The 17720-nt window shown below is 42.8% G+C and overlaps 1 protein-coding gene across 1 annotated transcript; it reads left to right on the plus strand.

The window, feature by feature from the left end:
- Nucleotides 1–3112: 3112 nt before the first annotated feature.
- Nucleotides 3113–16500, plus strand: crkl (v-crk avian sarcoma virus CT10 oncogene homolog-like). The gene is made up of 3 exons (XM_021319948.2): nt 3113–4427; nt 6091–6553; nt 14371–16500. Exons 1-3 carry the CDS (start codon nt 4117–4119, stop codon nt 14503–14505), a joined length of 909 nt encoding a protein of 302 aa, XP_021175623.2. The 5' UTR covers nt 3113–4116; the 3' UTR covers nt 14506–16500.
- The last annotated feature ends 1220 nt before the right edge of the window (nt 16501–17720 follow it).

Consider the following 17720-nt stretch of genomic DNA (forward strand, 5'->3'; position numbering starts at 1 on the left):
AGTTAAAATGGGGAAATTGGCTGACATGGGTTGTTAAAACCCAGAGGGTACAGGGCTATTAACATTCAGACAGTGTTGCAGGGGTGGGAGCTGCCCTGTGCCAACTTTAGCCTCATGAAACACACGGTCACCAAAAAACCCCAAAACAAAGGGTTACTGCTTTGACTTTATCAATGGGGAGCAGTAGCTGTAGGCGTGCACCAAATACCCAGCCACGTCAAGCAATGTTGTCTGATGCATCATTTTATCCGTGCTGCTTTTTATCCCGGCTTCTTTTTTTTTTTTTTCTCCAAAGGCATCGCCCTGTGAATTTCAATAGACTCTCTCCCTTTCAGCGCGCTGCGGTGGAGAAGGAGCTCCAAATTAGTGTGTCATAGTCCCGAGCCAGAAAATTCGCATTTTAAGAGATTAGATGGAAGGGGAAGTTGAAGAGCAACAGGAAATGAAAATGGGGAATTATGTCAAATGTTTTAGTATTGGTATGAAATAGTTTACTGCAAACACTTACTGTACACTTGAAGTGAGGTCAGTTAATGTCACAATTTATTACAAAAGGAACCATAATCATCAGCAGCTATTTTTGGGCGCACGCTGTTCTCGTGATTGTGCATGTTTCTGTTAAATGTGGCAGTCTGGGTAATATGGAAATCATAAATGATCCAGGGATCAGTCATGAATGACTGCATACAATAGGGGAAGTAAGTGAGCTGTTCGATTATCTATTTTTTTTGTTGTAATTTCTTTTTAGTTTTCTCTTGCTCTGTTGTATTGAAACTAATTTCAACTAATGTGTCTTCACACAGAGGTAGCCGCTACGCCTTCCCAAATCCACAACTTGTCTTTTATTTATAATCACTACATTTGTCCTCACTCAGTGATCTCCCTCCTCAGCGCTTTTACTTCCTGCTTCGCTGAGGTTTTTTAGTTTATTCGATCCTCCTGTTTTCTCTGCATTTATAAGGGTTTTGTTTTGCAAAGTTTTTGCTTTCTTTTTGTTTGTGCTTGCATATGCAATTCATGATTTGATTTGATGGGAATCAAAACTATCCCTGCCGACTTGGCATAAGGTCAGAAATAACAATCCCCCTCAAAACCTTAAAACTGATTGTTCTATCCTTAGAAACAAAACAAAAACAAAAAAGCTGTCAAGTGTCTGTGATAACAGGTAATGAGTGTTTTACATCGTTTTGATGAATTCTGGTTCACTCTTTTTTGCAGAATGGTTTTAATTCTGCCATACTAAATGGTTTTCTGCCCATGAACAGCTTGTTTACGGTCATGCCACAGAATCTCATATGGATGTAGGTCAAAACTTTGACTAGAAATTTTTGATTTTGCCCTTTTTGTGCTATTCACAAGTAGACTTGCCACTCCATTTTGGATCATTATCTTGTGGTACAGCTCAGGTGCTATTTTCATTATATAAACTGAGAGCTTTACATTGTTCTTCAGGATTTTCTGTTGGAGAGCACAATTCATGGCTGTGAACTTACAATTCATGTAAGTTCTGGGATAGTTAAGTTCTGTTCCAAGTTTTCTCCATTTGTGGATAATTGGCTGCCACTGTCCCAAAAGTCCCAAAAACCTTAGAAATTACTTTGTAACTTTGGTACATATTTCTTAATAAATTTATTTAGACTGGGAATGATGGATTGCTTTTCAGATCTTAGCCAGCCTCATGTTATTAGATAAGTTCTATTTAAGTGATGCTACCAGGTAGTTACATTGAAAATATCAGTTAATTTCTGATTTAAAAATTGTCTTTGTAAATCATTTGAAAATAAATATTGTATTTACTTAAGTTATCTTAGTCTATTATCAAAAAAATTAAGGGGGGAAACACATTTTCCCAGCACTGCTTCTCCTCTATACTGGTCTAATAAACTTTCATTCAAGGTTGAATCAACTAAAACACTAAAATAATTTCAGTTGATTTGAGCCCCACCACCACCATCCCCCACCCTTTTACTCTGATTCTAATCCAATCAGTGTTTTAGAAAATTGAAGCCATCAATGTGTAAATTAATTAACTAATATTTGTATAAACACAACTTTTTGGTGAAGGCCTCATACGTGTGTAAACGAACAAGCAGTATCATGAACACCGAGCAACACACCAGAAGGTACAGATAAAGTTGAGGAGGTTTTCAAAGCAGAGTTGGTAAATAATAATAAATAATACCTCTGACTTCGAACATCTCACAAATCCATTATCTGGAAACCGAGAGTATGGCATAATTCAAACCGACCAAGACATTGCCGTAAACTTAAGTGACAGGCAGGCGGCTCATTAACCAAAGACGATGCCAATGGTATCTCTCTAACAGAGAAAGACGGGTAAACTCAGAGTCTGCTTTCAAGTCAATAGAATGAAAAATATCATCTGCAATTAGTCGCATTAATGGCGGAAAACAATGGAAAATTTGCACAGATCCCAAAGCATATTCTCATTGTGAGACCACCAGTACGTCCAATTGAAAATCTGAGGCGAGACTTTAAACTGTTGTTCATTAGAATTGCTTCTAGTTTAGTGAGAACATCATTATTTCATTCAGTATTTTCAGAAGAAAGAGAACATCTTCATGACAGCAGAGCGTGTATGTGCAGCCATTCCAACACCTTTCAGCTAATTTGCACAGCTTTCCTTCACACGCCCCTGCTCGCGCCTCCACTGGAGATGTGACGTCATCTTATTTTGATCCACTGGAAATATAAAGTCAGCGTCCTGAAAAGTGAAAAATAACGGTCCTGAAACATCAAACTGAAACTTTTTTTTTTTAATCAACGATAAATGTGTTTGCATTTTTTTTGTTGCGTTTTACTGCCTTCTTTGCATAACGCTGGGTGATCGCATTGTTTTTTTTAAATAAAATAAATGTAAAATATAAATACTTTTAGATATTGGCCTGTTCTTTGTACAATCCTGTCGTTTTGGAGATTATAACAATTTCTGATTTTTTTTTTTTTTTTTTTTTTTTTTTTGTGTCCAGCATCGTGGAAACATGGGTCCCCACGGAACGCGTCCCCAACCCCCACATCGTCACAAAGCTGCCCTTCCCCTTTTTTTTCTCATCAACGTCCCTCCGCCCTTCCTCCGCCCACCTCCCCCCTCCAGTCGTCGAGTGAGTGACGTGCAGATAGAGAGCGGGACCAGCCCTCCCGTCGCCATTTTTCTCTCTAACCCCTCGCACTTCTGGTTTCTTGAGCGAGCGGACGACAGAACCGAAAAAAATAAATAAATAAAAAATAACGGCAAGTTTCGGGGAAAAGACTCGTCCGGTCGGGATGCTTCGCCGGCGGTAAGGGAATGCGGCTCTTGAGATGCACCAGCGGCGGACTAACGGCGGTTCTGAAGTCACTTTTTGTGTGAAGACGTGTTGGGGGCCGCCATTTTTTCCCTGCGCTGCCTCTGAAGTCTGCTCGAACCCGAGAGAGGGAACTCGCAGACCCGTTTCCGTGCCTTACCGTTAAGTCGAGCGGATTTAAAGTAGCTATCCGTGTTTCCCAACCGGGAGGGGGGCTAAAGGTTGGCCTTTTTTGTGTGTGTGTGTGCACAGGAATGAGGTTTTCCTCAGACAAAAACCAAGAGACCACCTTTTCCGCTTTTAAATTAACTGACACTGACCGGAGGAGGTAATTATTTGAAGCCTTGGGTTTTTTTTTTTTCTTTCTTTCTCGGAAGGCGGAACGAAAAGGAGGAAGCTTAATTGATCATTTCTTGCTTCGGCCTTCTTTGTGTTTTTTTTCTTCTCCCCTTTCGTAAGTTGATAATTTTCTCGATTCTCTGCCACTTGGAAGCCGAGACAATATGCTCCAAAGTTGGATCGAGTCAGTCTTCGCCTGCTCCTAAACACGCCAGGCTAATTTTTTATTTATTTATTTTTCTTTCTTTTTTTTTTTTTAATCAGGTCGACGAAGCCTTCGTTGCTTCTGCAGAAATCAGTCGGAAAACCGCACAAGACAAGGGCGGCGAATGCCCTGCCCTGCACCTACTGAATCATTCACTTTGGATCGACGCTGAAATCTTTTTTTTTTTTTTTAATTCAGTTTCGTTTTTATAACTTATTTTTGTGAGTTTTTTTGTTATTGTTGTTGATCCCCCGGAGAGGTACAGACATGTCAACGGCTCGGTTTGACTCGTGCGATCGGTCCGCCTGGTATTTCGGACCCGTTTCCCGGCAGGAGGCACAGAACAGGTTGCAGGGACAGAGGCACGGCATGTTTCTCGTCCGGGACTCGTCCACCTGCCCGGGCGACTATGTCCTCTCGGTGTCGGAGAACTCCAAAGTCTCTCACTATATCATCAACTCGTTGCCCAGCAAGAAGTTCAAGATAGGCGACCAGGAGTTTGACAACCTCCCGGCTCTCCTGGAGTTCTACAAGATCCACTATCTGGACACGACTACTCTAATAGAGCCTGCCCCCAGGTAAGGAAGCCCACGCAGTCACCCCTTAACTCCAACCAGCCAATCATTTTCATACAGCATCCTGCCTGATTAGCATCTGACACCCTCTGTGTACTCTTTTGAGGCTTTCTGCTCCACAAAGACACCTTTTGAAGTCAGTAAACATCTCTCAGGAGACTGATCGGAGTACTGATAGAACATTTCAGTTTATTTAGGGCTCCTTAATAAAAAACAATCCCTATATTTTATGCAGTAAAGTGTGTTTAAAAGACACCCGATTGTGAAGAAGAGGTATTTCGGGTTCATCTAGGAATGATGATGATGAGTCTAAATAACATACACACACACATACGTCTAGCTGCTCTTGCTTAAAAGACGGTGGCGGCAAAGCTAAACCTTAAGGTCGGTGGTTTGTGTGGGTTTGGTTTCCACACAGTGGCCAGCTGGGTTTTCACAACAGGAAACGTTCTCCACGCACTCGAATAAGCCTGTGCCGGAGGAATAAACCCTCCCGGCTGCCAGCTTTCGGCCAGCTGACTGGCAGTGCACACAGGAAGCAGGGGATGGGGCGGCGCTGTAATTGGGCTGTTTTATTTTTGTGCTCAGAAGTTTCCGTACGCCAGAGAACTCAAAGCTGGCAGAGCCGCCCCAAGCCTTAGATTCGTTGGCAAAAAAGCCGACGGTATCAATTATTCATTAGTTCTGAGTGTCTAAAGTTGCTAGTGAAGATGGCGTGTAGTCGGCCTTGTACAGCCAGCTGACCGGCAGTCCGCAGCAGCATGTTCAGGAGGTCCAGTGCTGTAATAACCTATTCTCCACGAAGATGGAGTTTTGTATACTTTCCAAAATGGCCTACTTGTTCTTGGAAGTTGGCAGGGTTCCCGCGAATCCTTAAAGTCTTAAAAGGCATTGAATTCTGTAATATAAAACTAAGGCCTTAATTGGCATTAAAATGTCTTAAATCAATCTTTCCTTAGGTCTTAAAATTGTTACCAGGTCATAAATAGGATTTTATTTTTGTAATCTTTACCAAACAGTAAAATAATTGACACAATTATAATTTTTTTTTTTTATTTACCAAACGGCTCAATGTAACCATTATTGGTTTCGTCCCGATAGCGGAACCAATAAAAACTGTTGCGGCCGGACCACAGCTGCGACAAAGAGTTGGCACTGGTTATGTTGTGGTTTTTAAAACTGATTTATAGTTTTATTTTAGTAGGGAACAAAACAAAGTTTGTGAATTCAGTTCAGTAGTTGTTAAAAAATATATCTGTAATTTGTGTGTTCTTAGCTTTCTTCCTATATGGAATGTTTTTCAAAACTTTAAACATGTCTACTGGGTCAGAAAGTAATGGTTTATGTTTATGTCGCAACCAGGTTTATCTTGTTTATCGTGAAGTTGGTCTTAACTTTTTATTTCAAGTGGCATTAAAAAGCCTTAAAAAGTCTTGAATTTAACTTGCCTTATGCTGTAGGAACCCTGAGTTGGGCAATAAAAAGCATAGCACAGGTCTTTCAGCCAGCTAACAGGCAGTGGGCAGTAAAACAGACTTGTTAAGGAGCATCTAGTTCTGTTTTAAACAGATTTGAGTTTACTGCTCACTCTGCTTTAGAGACTACACCAAAAAGGTTTGAACTAATCAAGTTCTGTACACCTGCACTTCATTGTTGTCTCCCCAAGGTACCCCAGCACCATCACCGCACCCATCCAGACCATGGTGGGCCCCGAGGAGAACCAGGAGTACGTGCGGACGTTATACGACTTCACGGGCAGCGACGCCGAAGACCTCCCCTTCAAAAAGGGGGAGGTTCTCATCATCCTGGAGAAGCCGGAGGAACAGTGGTGGAGCGCCAAGAACCGGGAGGGCCGCGTTGGGATGATCCCCGTCCCGTACGTGGAGAAATTGGTCCGACCGCCGCCCCACCCCGGCCAGCCCACCCACGGCTCGCGTAACTCCAACAGCTACGGCATCCCGGAGCCCGCCCACGCCTACGCCCAGCCCCAGACGTCTTCTCCGCTGCCCCCCGGCACAACCGGAGCAGTTATCAACCCCCTACCGTCCATGCAGAACGGCCCCGTCATCGCGAAGGCCATCCAGAAACGAGTGCCTTGTGCCTACGACAAAACGGCTCTTGCTCTAGAGGTATGGATTAAAAAAAAAAATCACATTTTGGATTATCTTTCCATTTCTTTGGAGACTTGATGTGTTTTCTGCCTTTTTTCGTTTACCTTTTATGCAAAAATCTGCCATTTGGGTTCAGCAAATGTTTGGCTAATGAAAGTAATTTTGCACAAACCATACCTACACACAACTCTTCCCTTCTAGTTTCTTTTTCTTCTCTTACCACCATTCTGGTTGCGGAGAGCTGCCTAGCTCTTAAGGTATTAGTAAAAAAAAAAAAAAACAGAATGTCTGCTGTAAAGTCGTCAGTGAGAGAAGAGGGTTGAACACCGCCGCTAATAGCAGAGTCACAGGCGCAGTTTTCTGCGGGTTGAAGGTGTAAAACTGTCCACGGTGCGTCGTATCATTTTTTTCTGGTGCGCTGGGGTTGGTTATAATCACACTTGGAGTGTGTGTGGTTACACTAAAAAAACTAATGACTAAACAGTTACTGCCTATTCTCCTGGCGTTTAGCACCAGCTGGTCTTGAAAGTAAAGCGTTGCTCGGCTTCTCTTAGGTAAGTCTTACACGTTGGGTAGATCTCGGTGAAACGTCGAACCGGAGACGGTTCTCGTGTGTCTCGTTTTCAACCGATGCGACTGTGCTGTTTCTAAGCCGAGTGCTGTTGGCTTGCTTTACGGCGGCGTGTTGAAACCTGCGGCCTTTCGGTGCGTTCTGGAGAGCCGCCGCGGGGCCCCAGCTTTCTTTGCACGCCGGGCCGGGGTGATTTCCCCAGGCGAGAGACGAGAAGAGGGGGGGAGTCACACCCGAGCCGGCTCGGCCGCCGTTCGGTGACGTCGTAGTTTGTCAGCGGTGAGGAGGAAATGGACTGGGTTGCTAAGAGCTGTGCACAGAGATGCACTTGGTCCCCGTGCCTATTGCACACCAGTCAGTGGAAAATCTTAACGCAGCAGCCCAGATTAATCACTTGCATGTCAAAGGTTGGATTGCTCGTGTCAAAGCGATTATCTTAGTGGAGCGCTGCGTCTGCAACGCCGACCCAGTCCCACTACTGAGCTTTATACGTGCGCTACTGTAGCTTTCATTTAGGACACCTTGATAAGGAGTCAGTCCAGTGTTGGAGCTGGTCAGTACCAGGAAGCGTTTTAGTTTTTATAATGTCGTATTCACGTGTTGTTGTTGCTGTGCGGTAAAAACAGTCGCAGTGATTTTTATCAAGAAACAGAAAACGATGATAAAGGTAGAGTTTAAAATGTAATTCTGGTAGTACATGGGTTCACCGTCATTTAGGCACTTTTAAGAGATGAAGAAGAAATTATCTTGATTTTGTATTGTTTAACGTCCCTTTACCTGCTTTTTGTGCTTGTACATCAATATAGAAAGTGATGTTGGTAATCAATGAAGTCTTGCAACTCTCAAAGGAATTCAGGATTTAGTTTCTAACAATTTTACCACAATATTCTGTGGTATTGTTGTGACAAGAAAAGAGATCATAAAAGACTGCTTACAGTTTCTTTGCATCCATTTATAGGGGCCTCAGTGCTTGCATGTCACAGAAATGATAGATTAAAATCCAGTAAACCAAAACAGGCTTCCTCAGGACACCACTTACATGAATGTTTTTTTTTTTATGACAACTTGTCTTGTACACAGTAACTGTCTGCATTTGATCATATTTTTGAATTTATTTGATATCAAGGAGCCAACAGTGGAGAAAATTGTAAAGCTAATCCCAACAAAACATTAACTAGAATATATTGTTGCCAAGACAAATCCACATTCTTATTGTGATAAGACACTTTTCACAGAGTTTTTACCATATTTTTGGGACTATAAGTTACACTTCTTTTCATAGTTTGGCCGATTATGCGACTTTTATTCAGGTGCAACTTATTTATCAATTTTAAATGGTAATTCATACTGACCAACATGAACCAAGGAGTAAACATTACCGTCTATAGCCACAGGAGGGCGCTCCAGGCTTGTGAACTCTATCCTGGTCCTGTACCACTTAAAAATTCAATAAACATTAACTTATAGACAACAAAGACTGAACACACGATAGTATATTTTGCTGATTCAGGATGCATTCATGCAGCAGAGGGTTGGGCGATGCAGCTCAAAGAGCCCAGACTGTGACAGAACCCTCTTATTGGGCGGTCCGTGAAGCTAATAACAGCTAGCGCTAGCTTACAGGTCTGTTGTCTGGGCGTGTTACAACTTCACTGATGCTCGTGAGCTTTATGTTGCTTTCAAACATCGTTATCGTACTGTTAGCTTAGTACGTAGCACCGTTACATTCACTGTTTAATTTAGGCGCAATTTTGACAACTTTGAACGGCTCGTTGCGCTGGATAAAACCTCGCTGGAACATACCTGTTCCTCCCAGGTATGTTCCGTGTTATTCAGCCGGGCTGTGGATGCAGCTGGGTAATTTAATAAAATGGCTTACCAGATTAAATGTCATTTTTTAGTCTTGGATTGTGTGAAATAATTGTCTAAATAAATGCATATAGTTTGGTGCGACTTGAATGTTTTTTCCTCTTTATGACGCATTTTTTGACAGATGTGACTTATATTCTGGAGCAACTTATAGTCTGAAAAATAAGGTACATTTGAATACATTTAGACAAAGCCTAAGAAAAACTATAAAGCAGAGGAAATGCCTGACTAAATGAATTTGACCTTGTGCTCTGTGTGAGAGGTTTTGCTTTTATTGAACCTTTTTCATGGCTTTACCAACGAGGTGTCTGACTTCAGCATAATCTTTGCCTGTGAAATCTTAATAGCTTTTTAGTTATTGCCCTTTTTCCTCCATAGTCAATTTTCTAAACATTTGGAAGGAAGAAAATCCAGATTTCCCGTGAATGTGAATAAACAGCAGAGCAGGTCTTTGTGCATTTGTTCCCATCAGGCTTGCATAAAGCGGGACGTGTGCGGTGCATTTCCAGTAAGCTTTGTGCTTATCACTGCCATAGGTTGTTTATCCGTCTTTCATATATGTGAAGACACGTTTCGGTGTAAGGTACGATTATTTCTGCTGCTGCAGTAAGGTGACGTCAAAATTAGCAAATATATCTATAAAAACCGGCCACTAATTGAAAGTGTTCAAGTGCCCTTTGCACTAAATATACCATAGTCTGTTCTCCGTTAGTCAGGTTATCTGCTTCGGCTGGACGATAATTCAATAACGATATCTATCGATCGATAGACGTGTGGCTCAATAAAAAAAAAATGCGTCAATGAAAAGTTCAATAGAAAAGTTTTCCTTCCTTTTGCTTTCTACCCTATCATGTAAGTTAATACTACAGTCATTACAGCCTCCCAACCAATCACAACACAGACCCAGATAAGCTCCGTGCACGTCTTCTTTTCTTACTGTTTTGGTAAGATTTTGGTTCAATAAATGGTTGAGTTTTAATTGTGTTCTTGATTTAAAAATAGGTCATTAAGCAACAGCATAAAATAGCCAGAGCTGCACTTAGAATCGATAATTATCTATCGGTCAATCTTATTTCTATTTTATCCATATGCTTTTTTTCCTCTACATCGCCCAGCCCTAACCTGACATGCTGATCTCATCTTGAAATGTTTTCAGTTTGAAGCGTTCTGTGAAGTCCTCAGTAATAGTTTCTGTGCCTGTAGTCGAAAGATGATCACCCTGAAATGTCAGTCAGCCTCAGAGGGGGTGAAAGGCTAGGAAGCTCGCCGTTTTAGCTGCCTTTAGCTAGTTTAAATGTCTCAAAAGGAAAATGTCTATCAGTGTAGATGCAACAATATCTTAGCGGATAATGGCTGTCTACACTTTGACTGGAGATTGTCGTTGTTTGGTTTTCTGTGTGCAGCTAGTCGATCGCCTACAACTTATCAGTGTCTAGTTCCACAGAAGACTGAGTAAACTTCGAGGATCTTGCATCAGTTGTGCAGCAGCCTTGGCGATGGTATCTTTTCAGTGCATCCTGGGCCTTTTGGTTCTATGAAAATGATCTCGACTTTGTTCTAGTTTCCACGCCTGTTTTCCACACCCAGTAGCATTTCTAAACAGCTAAGGCATCTTCTTTTAAGCATGGGCAAATTTAACAGGAATTCTTTCAGCCAGCTGACAGTGTGCAGCAACGGGTGGGGGAGGGGTGGGGCTTCATCCACTCAGAGAACACCATCTCCAGCACTTTAAGTAGCATTGGAAATGATCGTGGCAAAGTTGTTTTGAGCTCTTTTAAAACCCCGGAATACTCTGATAGTGGTGACTGCCTCATCCTTGCATGGATTTTCTTTTTTTTTAGGAAAACGAGTTTACTAAATCATTTAAAAATAAGTCAAGTATGGCAGTAAAAAGCTTTAACCTCTCTTTTGTCATGAAACTTTGAGGTAAGTGGACACTAGCGGTTTCCTCAGGTGCTTTTAGAAAAGAACAGACGTTCTATAGCTCAAACCGCATTTCTTTTTTTTTTCTCATTTTGAAAAATCACAATACTGACACCAAGAGCCTCTAATCAGATTTACCAGTGCTAATGGTTAGCTTAAGTGTCATTAGCTCCAAGTCCTTGTAACCTACTTCCTATTCTCTGTGTCATAAGTTTTACTCCACTTACAAATGAATAACTGCTGGTTGTTCTCTACTCTGATACAGCCACACTACAGCGCTGTACTTTCTCTTTCTTACCTGATTTCGGGTCCAAAGGATCTCTCTTTGTCTCCAAAGTGCAGTGAACAGTACTGCTTCTGATTAACGTACACAATAAAAGGTTTGTTTCGGGAACAATTTTGAGAAGTGAGTTTAGAAACCAACATTTTTACCCGTACAGTTTCTGTGGTGACAGTTATTTTTGTTTATCGATTTAAGTCCGATGGCGGGAATCTCTGGGTAGCGTTTCAGCGCGGAGCATTAGCCTCTCTGTATTAGGCCCAAGCTGTCGGCGTTAGAACCATCGTCCCAAATGGCTGCGCTGGAATCAGGATGCAACGGAGCGCGAGATGCCGTCACCTAAGTCCCTATGTTTGTCTTCGCTATTTTTGTTTTGGCCATCTTTCAGTTCCGCTTTCATTATTTGTTTGTTTTTGCATCCAGAGCGAAATGTCGGTTTAGAAACTCTCCTCTGGAGGTGTGCGGTGTGATCCCGGTGCGTTTCATGTGCATAAAGCAGGAACCCAGGCAGCCATAGCTGCACAAACACAGTAAATCCTGGGTCCGCTGTTGTCCTCTGGTATCTTTTCAAGCTGTCCAGTAATGGATTTCGCATTATGTGCACCCTGAAGGAGTATCCCAGGCGAATAACTCCTGTAATGGTTCACTTCAAGTGGAGCGAGGGGGAGGGGGTGGGGGGGGGGGGTCTAAAGACATTTGTACTCACTGCATTGCAGTGCTTGGACAGTCACTGCTCCTCTGGGATGTCTTTGTTTCTCTCCTACTGCCAAAAAAGCTACAAGGGAGATGACTTCTGGGATTTTTTTTAATATAATGTTTATATTAATTGAAAGTGTTATTTTGTTTAGTGTCTCTTTAGTCCTGGTTCTAAATTGTATGCATTGACCTCCTGGGAATTGTAGTTCAATCTTTTCCTTTGAGTCGGTATTTAACCAAAACGTGCGTCTCTTTTAGGTGTTTTCTTATGAGTTAACGAAACATTGATTGTCTTGAGTTGTTATAAAAGGATGAACCAGAGTTCAAAACTTTTGCTCAAGTCATTGAATGTTTTTTGTCGTGGTTAGTAGGGCTGTACGATTTTTGCCAACAATCAAAATTGTGATAATTCAACCATAGTTGTGATTTTAATTTTGACTTTTCTCTGCATTAGCCACAAGCAACAAAAGCGGCCTGTAGATAAAAATAAAGTAAACAAGGACTATTTAAAGGACTTTTTTTTTTATTATTATTAATCAGAATATTAAGAGAAAATCTTTTAATTGATTTGGACATCAACCCTTGTTGAACATAAAGTGCAACCAAGAAACAAGTCTGTTAAACAGTTTGACTGATACAAAAGTATGATTATATAAACTCTAAAACAAATAATAAAATTAGATTACCCCACTGCTGCATCTCTCTTCCGTTCCATTTAGAGACAAACCCATTTTAAACATATTACAGACACCAAAAGTGTCTTATCCATTAATTGTTGCATAGACAAAAACTGCAGACCTCTGCTATTTGGAAATTGTGTTATTTTGATAAAGTTGCATTTCTATTGTTAATGCGATTAATTGTGCAGCCCTAGTGGTTAGTTTGTCGAGGAGGCAGAAACGCCAGAGAAAGGAAACTTTTTGATCTCCAGGCTGGTTGCTTTGCTCTCAACCAGTTCTGCCTCTGCTGCCGTTCTGGTCTGCGTTCAGCGTCTGGTTCTGAACACGTCTTCCAGGAGAAAAAAAACCTCCTTCAGATCTGTGCTGGGGCCTTTGAAACTCAGGAAGCAGAAGCAATGAGTCATTATTTTACTACAAGTAAAATTCGGTGGTCTCATTAAGTTTTTCTTTGTTTCTGTACAGATGAAACTAAATCATCCTCAGTGCACCGGGTTTAAAATCCTATAAACATGGCAGGTTCTGGTGCTGACAAAGTGGGCCTCTTCTACATTTTGCAATGAACCAGTCAGATTTTATACTCTAAACCAAAACAAAGTTTTCAAGTGGTTGGAAAATGATTCCCACCTAAAAAAGTCTATTCTTTGTAGAATCCACTTCTGCTGCAGCGGCTAAATTTTTTTTTAGCAAATTCTTCTTTTTGCAAAATGGCTCAGACTCTGACCGAACCATTCTAACAGGTGGATGCTTCAATCTGAACCGTGCCGTCATGGTTCTGGTTCTTTTTACCCACGTTTTCTGCCCTGTAGACTGGACCCGTTTGTCTGCGCCGTGCTGATGAACACGGCTGTGTTGTTATTTTTTTTTGTCTGTATAAAGAACAGAAAGCTGAAATCTGCTCTCGCCTGACCGGAGCGCGCACTTCCACATTTTCTCCACGGCTGCGCGGCGGGTGGGGAATGTGAAGCGGGACTTCTCGCTGCCTTTGGATGACGCTCAGATTTATGGTCTGCTCGGCTTACGGCTGTCCTGTCGACTCGCTCTATAAAACTCTGCAGCTGCTCCAGAGCTGCCACGGGCCCCTTGGACGCTTCTCTGTTGCTGCCCTCTTTTAAGTCTGGATGATGGATGTGCGCGGCGCTGCACGGGATGTTCTGAGCTGGTGCTCTAAACGTCTTCGCAGTGTTTCTCAGAGGCCCTGGCCTTCACAGGACAGCCGCGCAGGTCCAGTCTGTTTGCTAATCTGGTGACTTCTGAAGCGCAAAGGGAGCTCAACGCAGGCGCACGCCGCACTTTTCAGATTAGATGACGACATCTGTGGTTGCTATGAAGAAAAGTGGAAAAGTTCTAGCGATAAAAACTCATTATAATCCTCCAAAGTGTTGGTTTGATGTGAAATGATCCGTTTTTGTTTTAGTAATCCTCGTCGTGCGGGTCGCTGCAGATCAAATCTGAGCCTGCGCGTCCTTGAAGCTCTGTTCTAGTTACCGCTCCGAATAACGTGGCCTAAATTGGAAGCTTTAATCGTGGCTGCGGTGGCAGAGACCTCCGCTCTAATCCTGCTGAAGAAGATCCGGCCCGGGCAGATTGGGGTCGCATCGGGCGCCGCGGGTCGTCTCTCCCGTCGTCCCTTTTTAAACCGCCGCTGAAATAAATCTCCCCGCAGGTTGCGTAACATCTCGGGCGGGCGGGGGGGGGGGTTTGCGTAACTGCGTCCTTCCTCAAGGACCTATAACTACATGTGTTGATTGTCCAGAACGTGTGGAAGACTGAAACTCTTTGTCCTTTTTTTTTTTTCTGTCTCCTTCTCCCTCCTCAGGTCGGCGACATCGTCACAGTCACGCGGATGAACATCAGCGGTCAGTGGGAGGGGGAGGTGAACGGACGCAAGGGCCTCTTCCCCTTCACGCACGTCAAAATCATAAACCCCCAGAATCCAGAAGAGAGTGACTGAGGCGGGGGGGGCGGGGGGGGGCTCGGCCGCAGCCTCTCGGCGGCACTGCCGTGTTCCTGAACCCGCTGGCCCGTCGCTACCTGTCCCGCCGGTGTCGGGTTATGTGCTTGCCTGCTTTGAGAGGAGAGGCGGGGGGGGGGGGCTATACCATAACAGCTAACCCCCCCCACCACCACCACCTCTGTTGCCGCCAGCCTGTGCAAAGGCTTCCTGACTGTTTACAGCTGTGGACACCAGACTTAAATTAAGAACACGACCTAACCCCTCGCTAGTTCCCTTTTTTTTTTTTTTTGAAGCAATTTCCCATTATTTTCATCACTGGGCATCAGTGTGAGTGTGTTAGTATGTTAAAGTGCATGTGAGCGCGCTCACAGCGGATTTCTCCCGCCTTGCTGTCACAACACGTCAGTCCTCTCAGACTCTGAATATTTGTCATGTCAGCTAATTATTTTATTTTTGTTTTGCTTCTGAAACTTTTTTTTTTGTTGATGTGAGAATGCGTGTATGCGCAGAAAAATTGGGTGCAGCAGCATCCGTCTGGATTTAGGAGAGCACTGAGGCACCGAGGAGCTGGCCAGCCGGTGAAATGACATTACTGCAAACAATCAAGTCACTGTTGTACCTTAGCTGTGGGCTAATTGGTCATGGGGTTAGACGATTTTATTTCATTTTATTTCTTTTTTTTTTTTTCTTTATGCGTGTGTTTAGCGATGCTTGGAATGTGTCAGTAGAAGCAAAAAAAAAAAAAAAAAACAGAGGTAGGTTTCTGGAAAGATTTTATTATCGACCACGTTCTCCAAATCTCCCTTACCGGCGAACCAATTTATTTATGCTGGAGAGGAACAACGAGGCCAAAATGTCCACCTGGTTCCTGTATGAGAAGATGGATTACCCCAACCACCACCCCCCCCCTTCCCCCAACTCCTCTGGTTTTGAGACATGAGTGCCTGTTTGAGGGCAACTCGTGTCCACTTCTTGAAAATGGCTTCAGTGCTAACAGAACCTACAAGGAAAATAATTTTTTTTATTTAATTATGTTTTTTTTTTTTTTTTTTTTTTTTTTTTTTGCAAAAAAAGAAGTGCCAAGCATTGAGCTGAGCGGTCCAGATCAGCACCTACACTAGCATCTGACGACCAGGCAAATTGTACAAATGAAGTGTGGCGTCCCGAATTTTCAATGGCACAGCTAATGAAGTCCCATCATTGCCTTTCGAAGTGAAATGATTCTCTTACCTTCTCCTTTTAATGTGCTAATCATGTTCAGTTGACCTTGTTTTTTCTCCTTTTTTTTTTCTGCACATCTAAATGACCCCCTCCGGATTTAACGCTGCAGATTTCTGCCGTGAACCCAAACGATTACCCCCCCTCCGTCTCTTCTCCTCGCTGCACACCGTTCAGACCGACGCTCGGCCAAATACTCGACGGATGTTGTGCAGCTTACGACTGTAACTTCTTCCCCCTTCTTCTTTTTGGTCAGTTTTAAATCGAGCATTTTAAAAATGAGCGACGTTATTTAAAGGGTGACTCACTAAAAAGGGAAAGAACGCCTGCTGGTTGCCAACGTGCGTGACCTCTCGGCCGGGGTCGGAGGCCTCGCCTGGTCATATGCTGCTTCTTCTCATTTATCTCATTAAGCAAAGTTTCTCTGTTGTTGTTTTTTTTTTTATATTAAATCCTGAATGGGTTTTCTTTCTTGTCAGGAATATTTAAAACTAGTCAAGCAATACACCCTGATTACTTCCCTGTGAGATGACCTTTTTTTTTTCTCTCTCTCTTTTTGCTTATTTTGTAATGGCATTAACAGTATTACTGTGCTTTCTCCCCCCCCTCCCCCTCATAATTTTAGCAAAGCCTGTCCTTCAAAAGAAAAAAAAAATCTAAAATTGTGCCTTTTTATTTTCTAATACCATTTACATGTGTTAATATTTCCCATGGTTAACACCTGTGCTGGTTATGTACAGAACAAGTAAATAAAATTTATGTCTACTTCTCTAAGCCACCCTCTCTGGCGTCTCTTCACTGCGGCCTACATGCGCCATGACAGATGTGGGGGGGGGGGGGGGGGGGGTGTTTGCAGCGGCTCAGGCGTCACCGGTCGTGTTTCTAGAGCACAGGACAGTTGCTCTTGCTCTCGTTTTTTTTTTTTTTTTTTTTTTTTTCCTAGCAGCTCTAGTTTTGCTTCTGCCTGCGCCCAGGAGAAAGGAAGCAATTAATGAATTTTAATGAGTTGCTAAGAAAAGAACGTCAGCTGACCCCGCAGACGGGAACAGGAAAAACTTTTCAAGGGCGGCCTCGCGTGCGTCCATCTGTCGTGTTTGTCCAGTAACTTGGTAAACCGGATGATTCGAGGGGCCCCGGTGCGACGCGGGTAGAGCTGAAACGAATCCCGATGGCGTTTTTAGACGGTAGTTCTCCATAACGTAGGAGCCCTGATGCTGATATCTCAACATTTAGTTGTAGGAACTAAGCAGAGGAAACGAAACCTTGACTCCGTTTCTGCCGTGTAAAGGAATCCAACTCGTTCTTCGTACAAGGGCAGAAGATTCTGGCTCTAGAGAGACGGCTAATTACATGCAACAAAGCTGAATAAGTCCTCCAAGCATCGTTGTTAAATGCGCCTCTCGGGGAAGGAGGTGCATTTGTTGGCTTCGCTTTACATATGAATTTACAAGAAATGCTTTCTGGCTGCAGCTGCTTGCAAAAAGTATTCATAGGCCTTTAAACTTTTTCTTTTTGTCATGTTACAGCCTCACGTTTCTAGTGTTTTACTGATGACAACACTTTCTGCCATGCTGACCAAGATCTGGCCAGTTGAAAGCGCTCAAATTTGATTTTATTCTGTATCCTACCTAATAAAACAACTTTTTTTTATTATTAAATGAAAGTAGTCAGTTTTCTTACAAGGATATAAGGGCCCTGCCCTGTTAAAAGGCATACAATGTCCTACATTCCCATCGTCTAGAATCGGGTTTCTCTTCTTTCTCTGCTTTTAATTTGCATCTTCTATAAAAAGTCTCACTTCAATAAGAAGACCTACTCCCAGGTCCAGAAATGTTGCAAGATTCAAAAAGGCGATTTAAGAATCGGCCAAACATTCATTCTCAAGGTGGAGTTGGTTAATATGTAGCCGAAAAGCCTCTCGGCTCTAACTGCATCTGAAGGATGCAGGCCACACTCTTCAGATTTTACTTACAATACGTCCACATCACAATCAA

This window comes from Fundulus heteroclitus, chromosome 8 (assembly GCF_011125445.2).
Source record: "Fundulus heteroclitus isolate FHET01 chromosome 8, MU-UCD_Fhet_4.1, whole genome shotgun sequence".
Lineage (NCBI taxonomy): Eukaryota > Metazoa > Chordata > Actinopteri > Cyprinodontiformes > Fundulidae > Fundulus > Fundulus heteroclitus.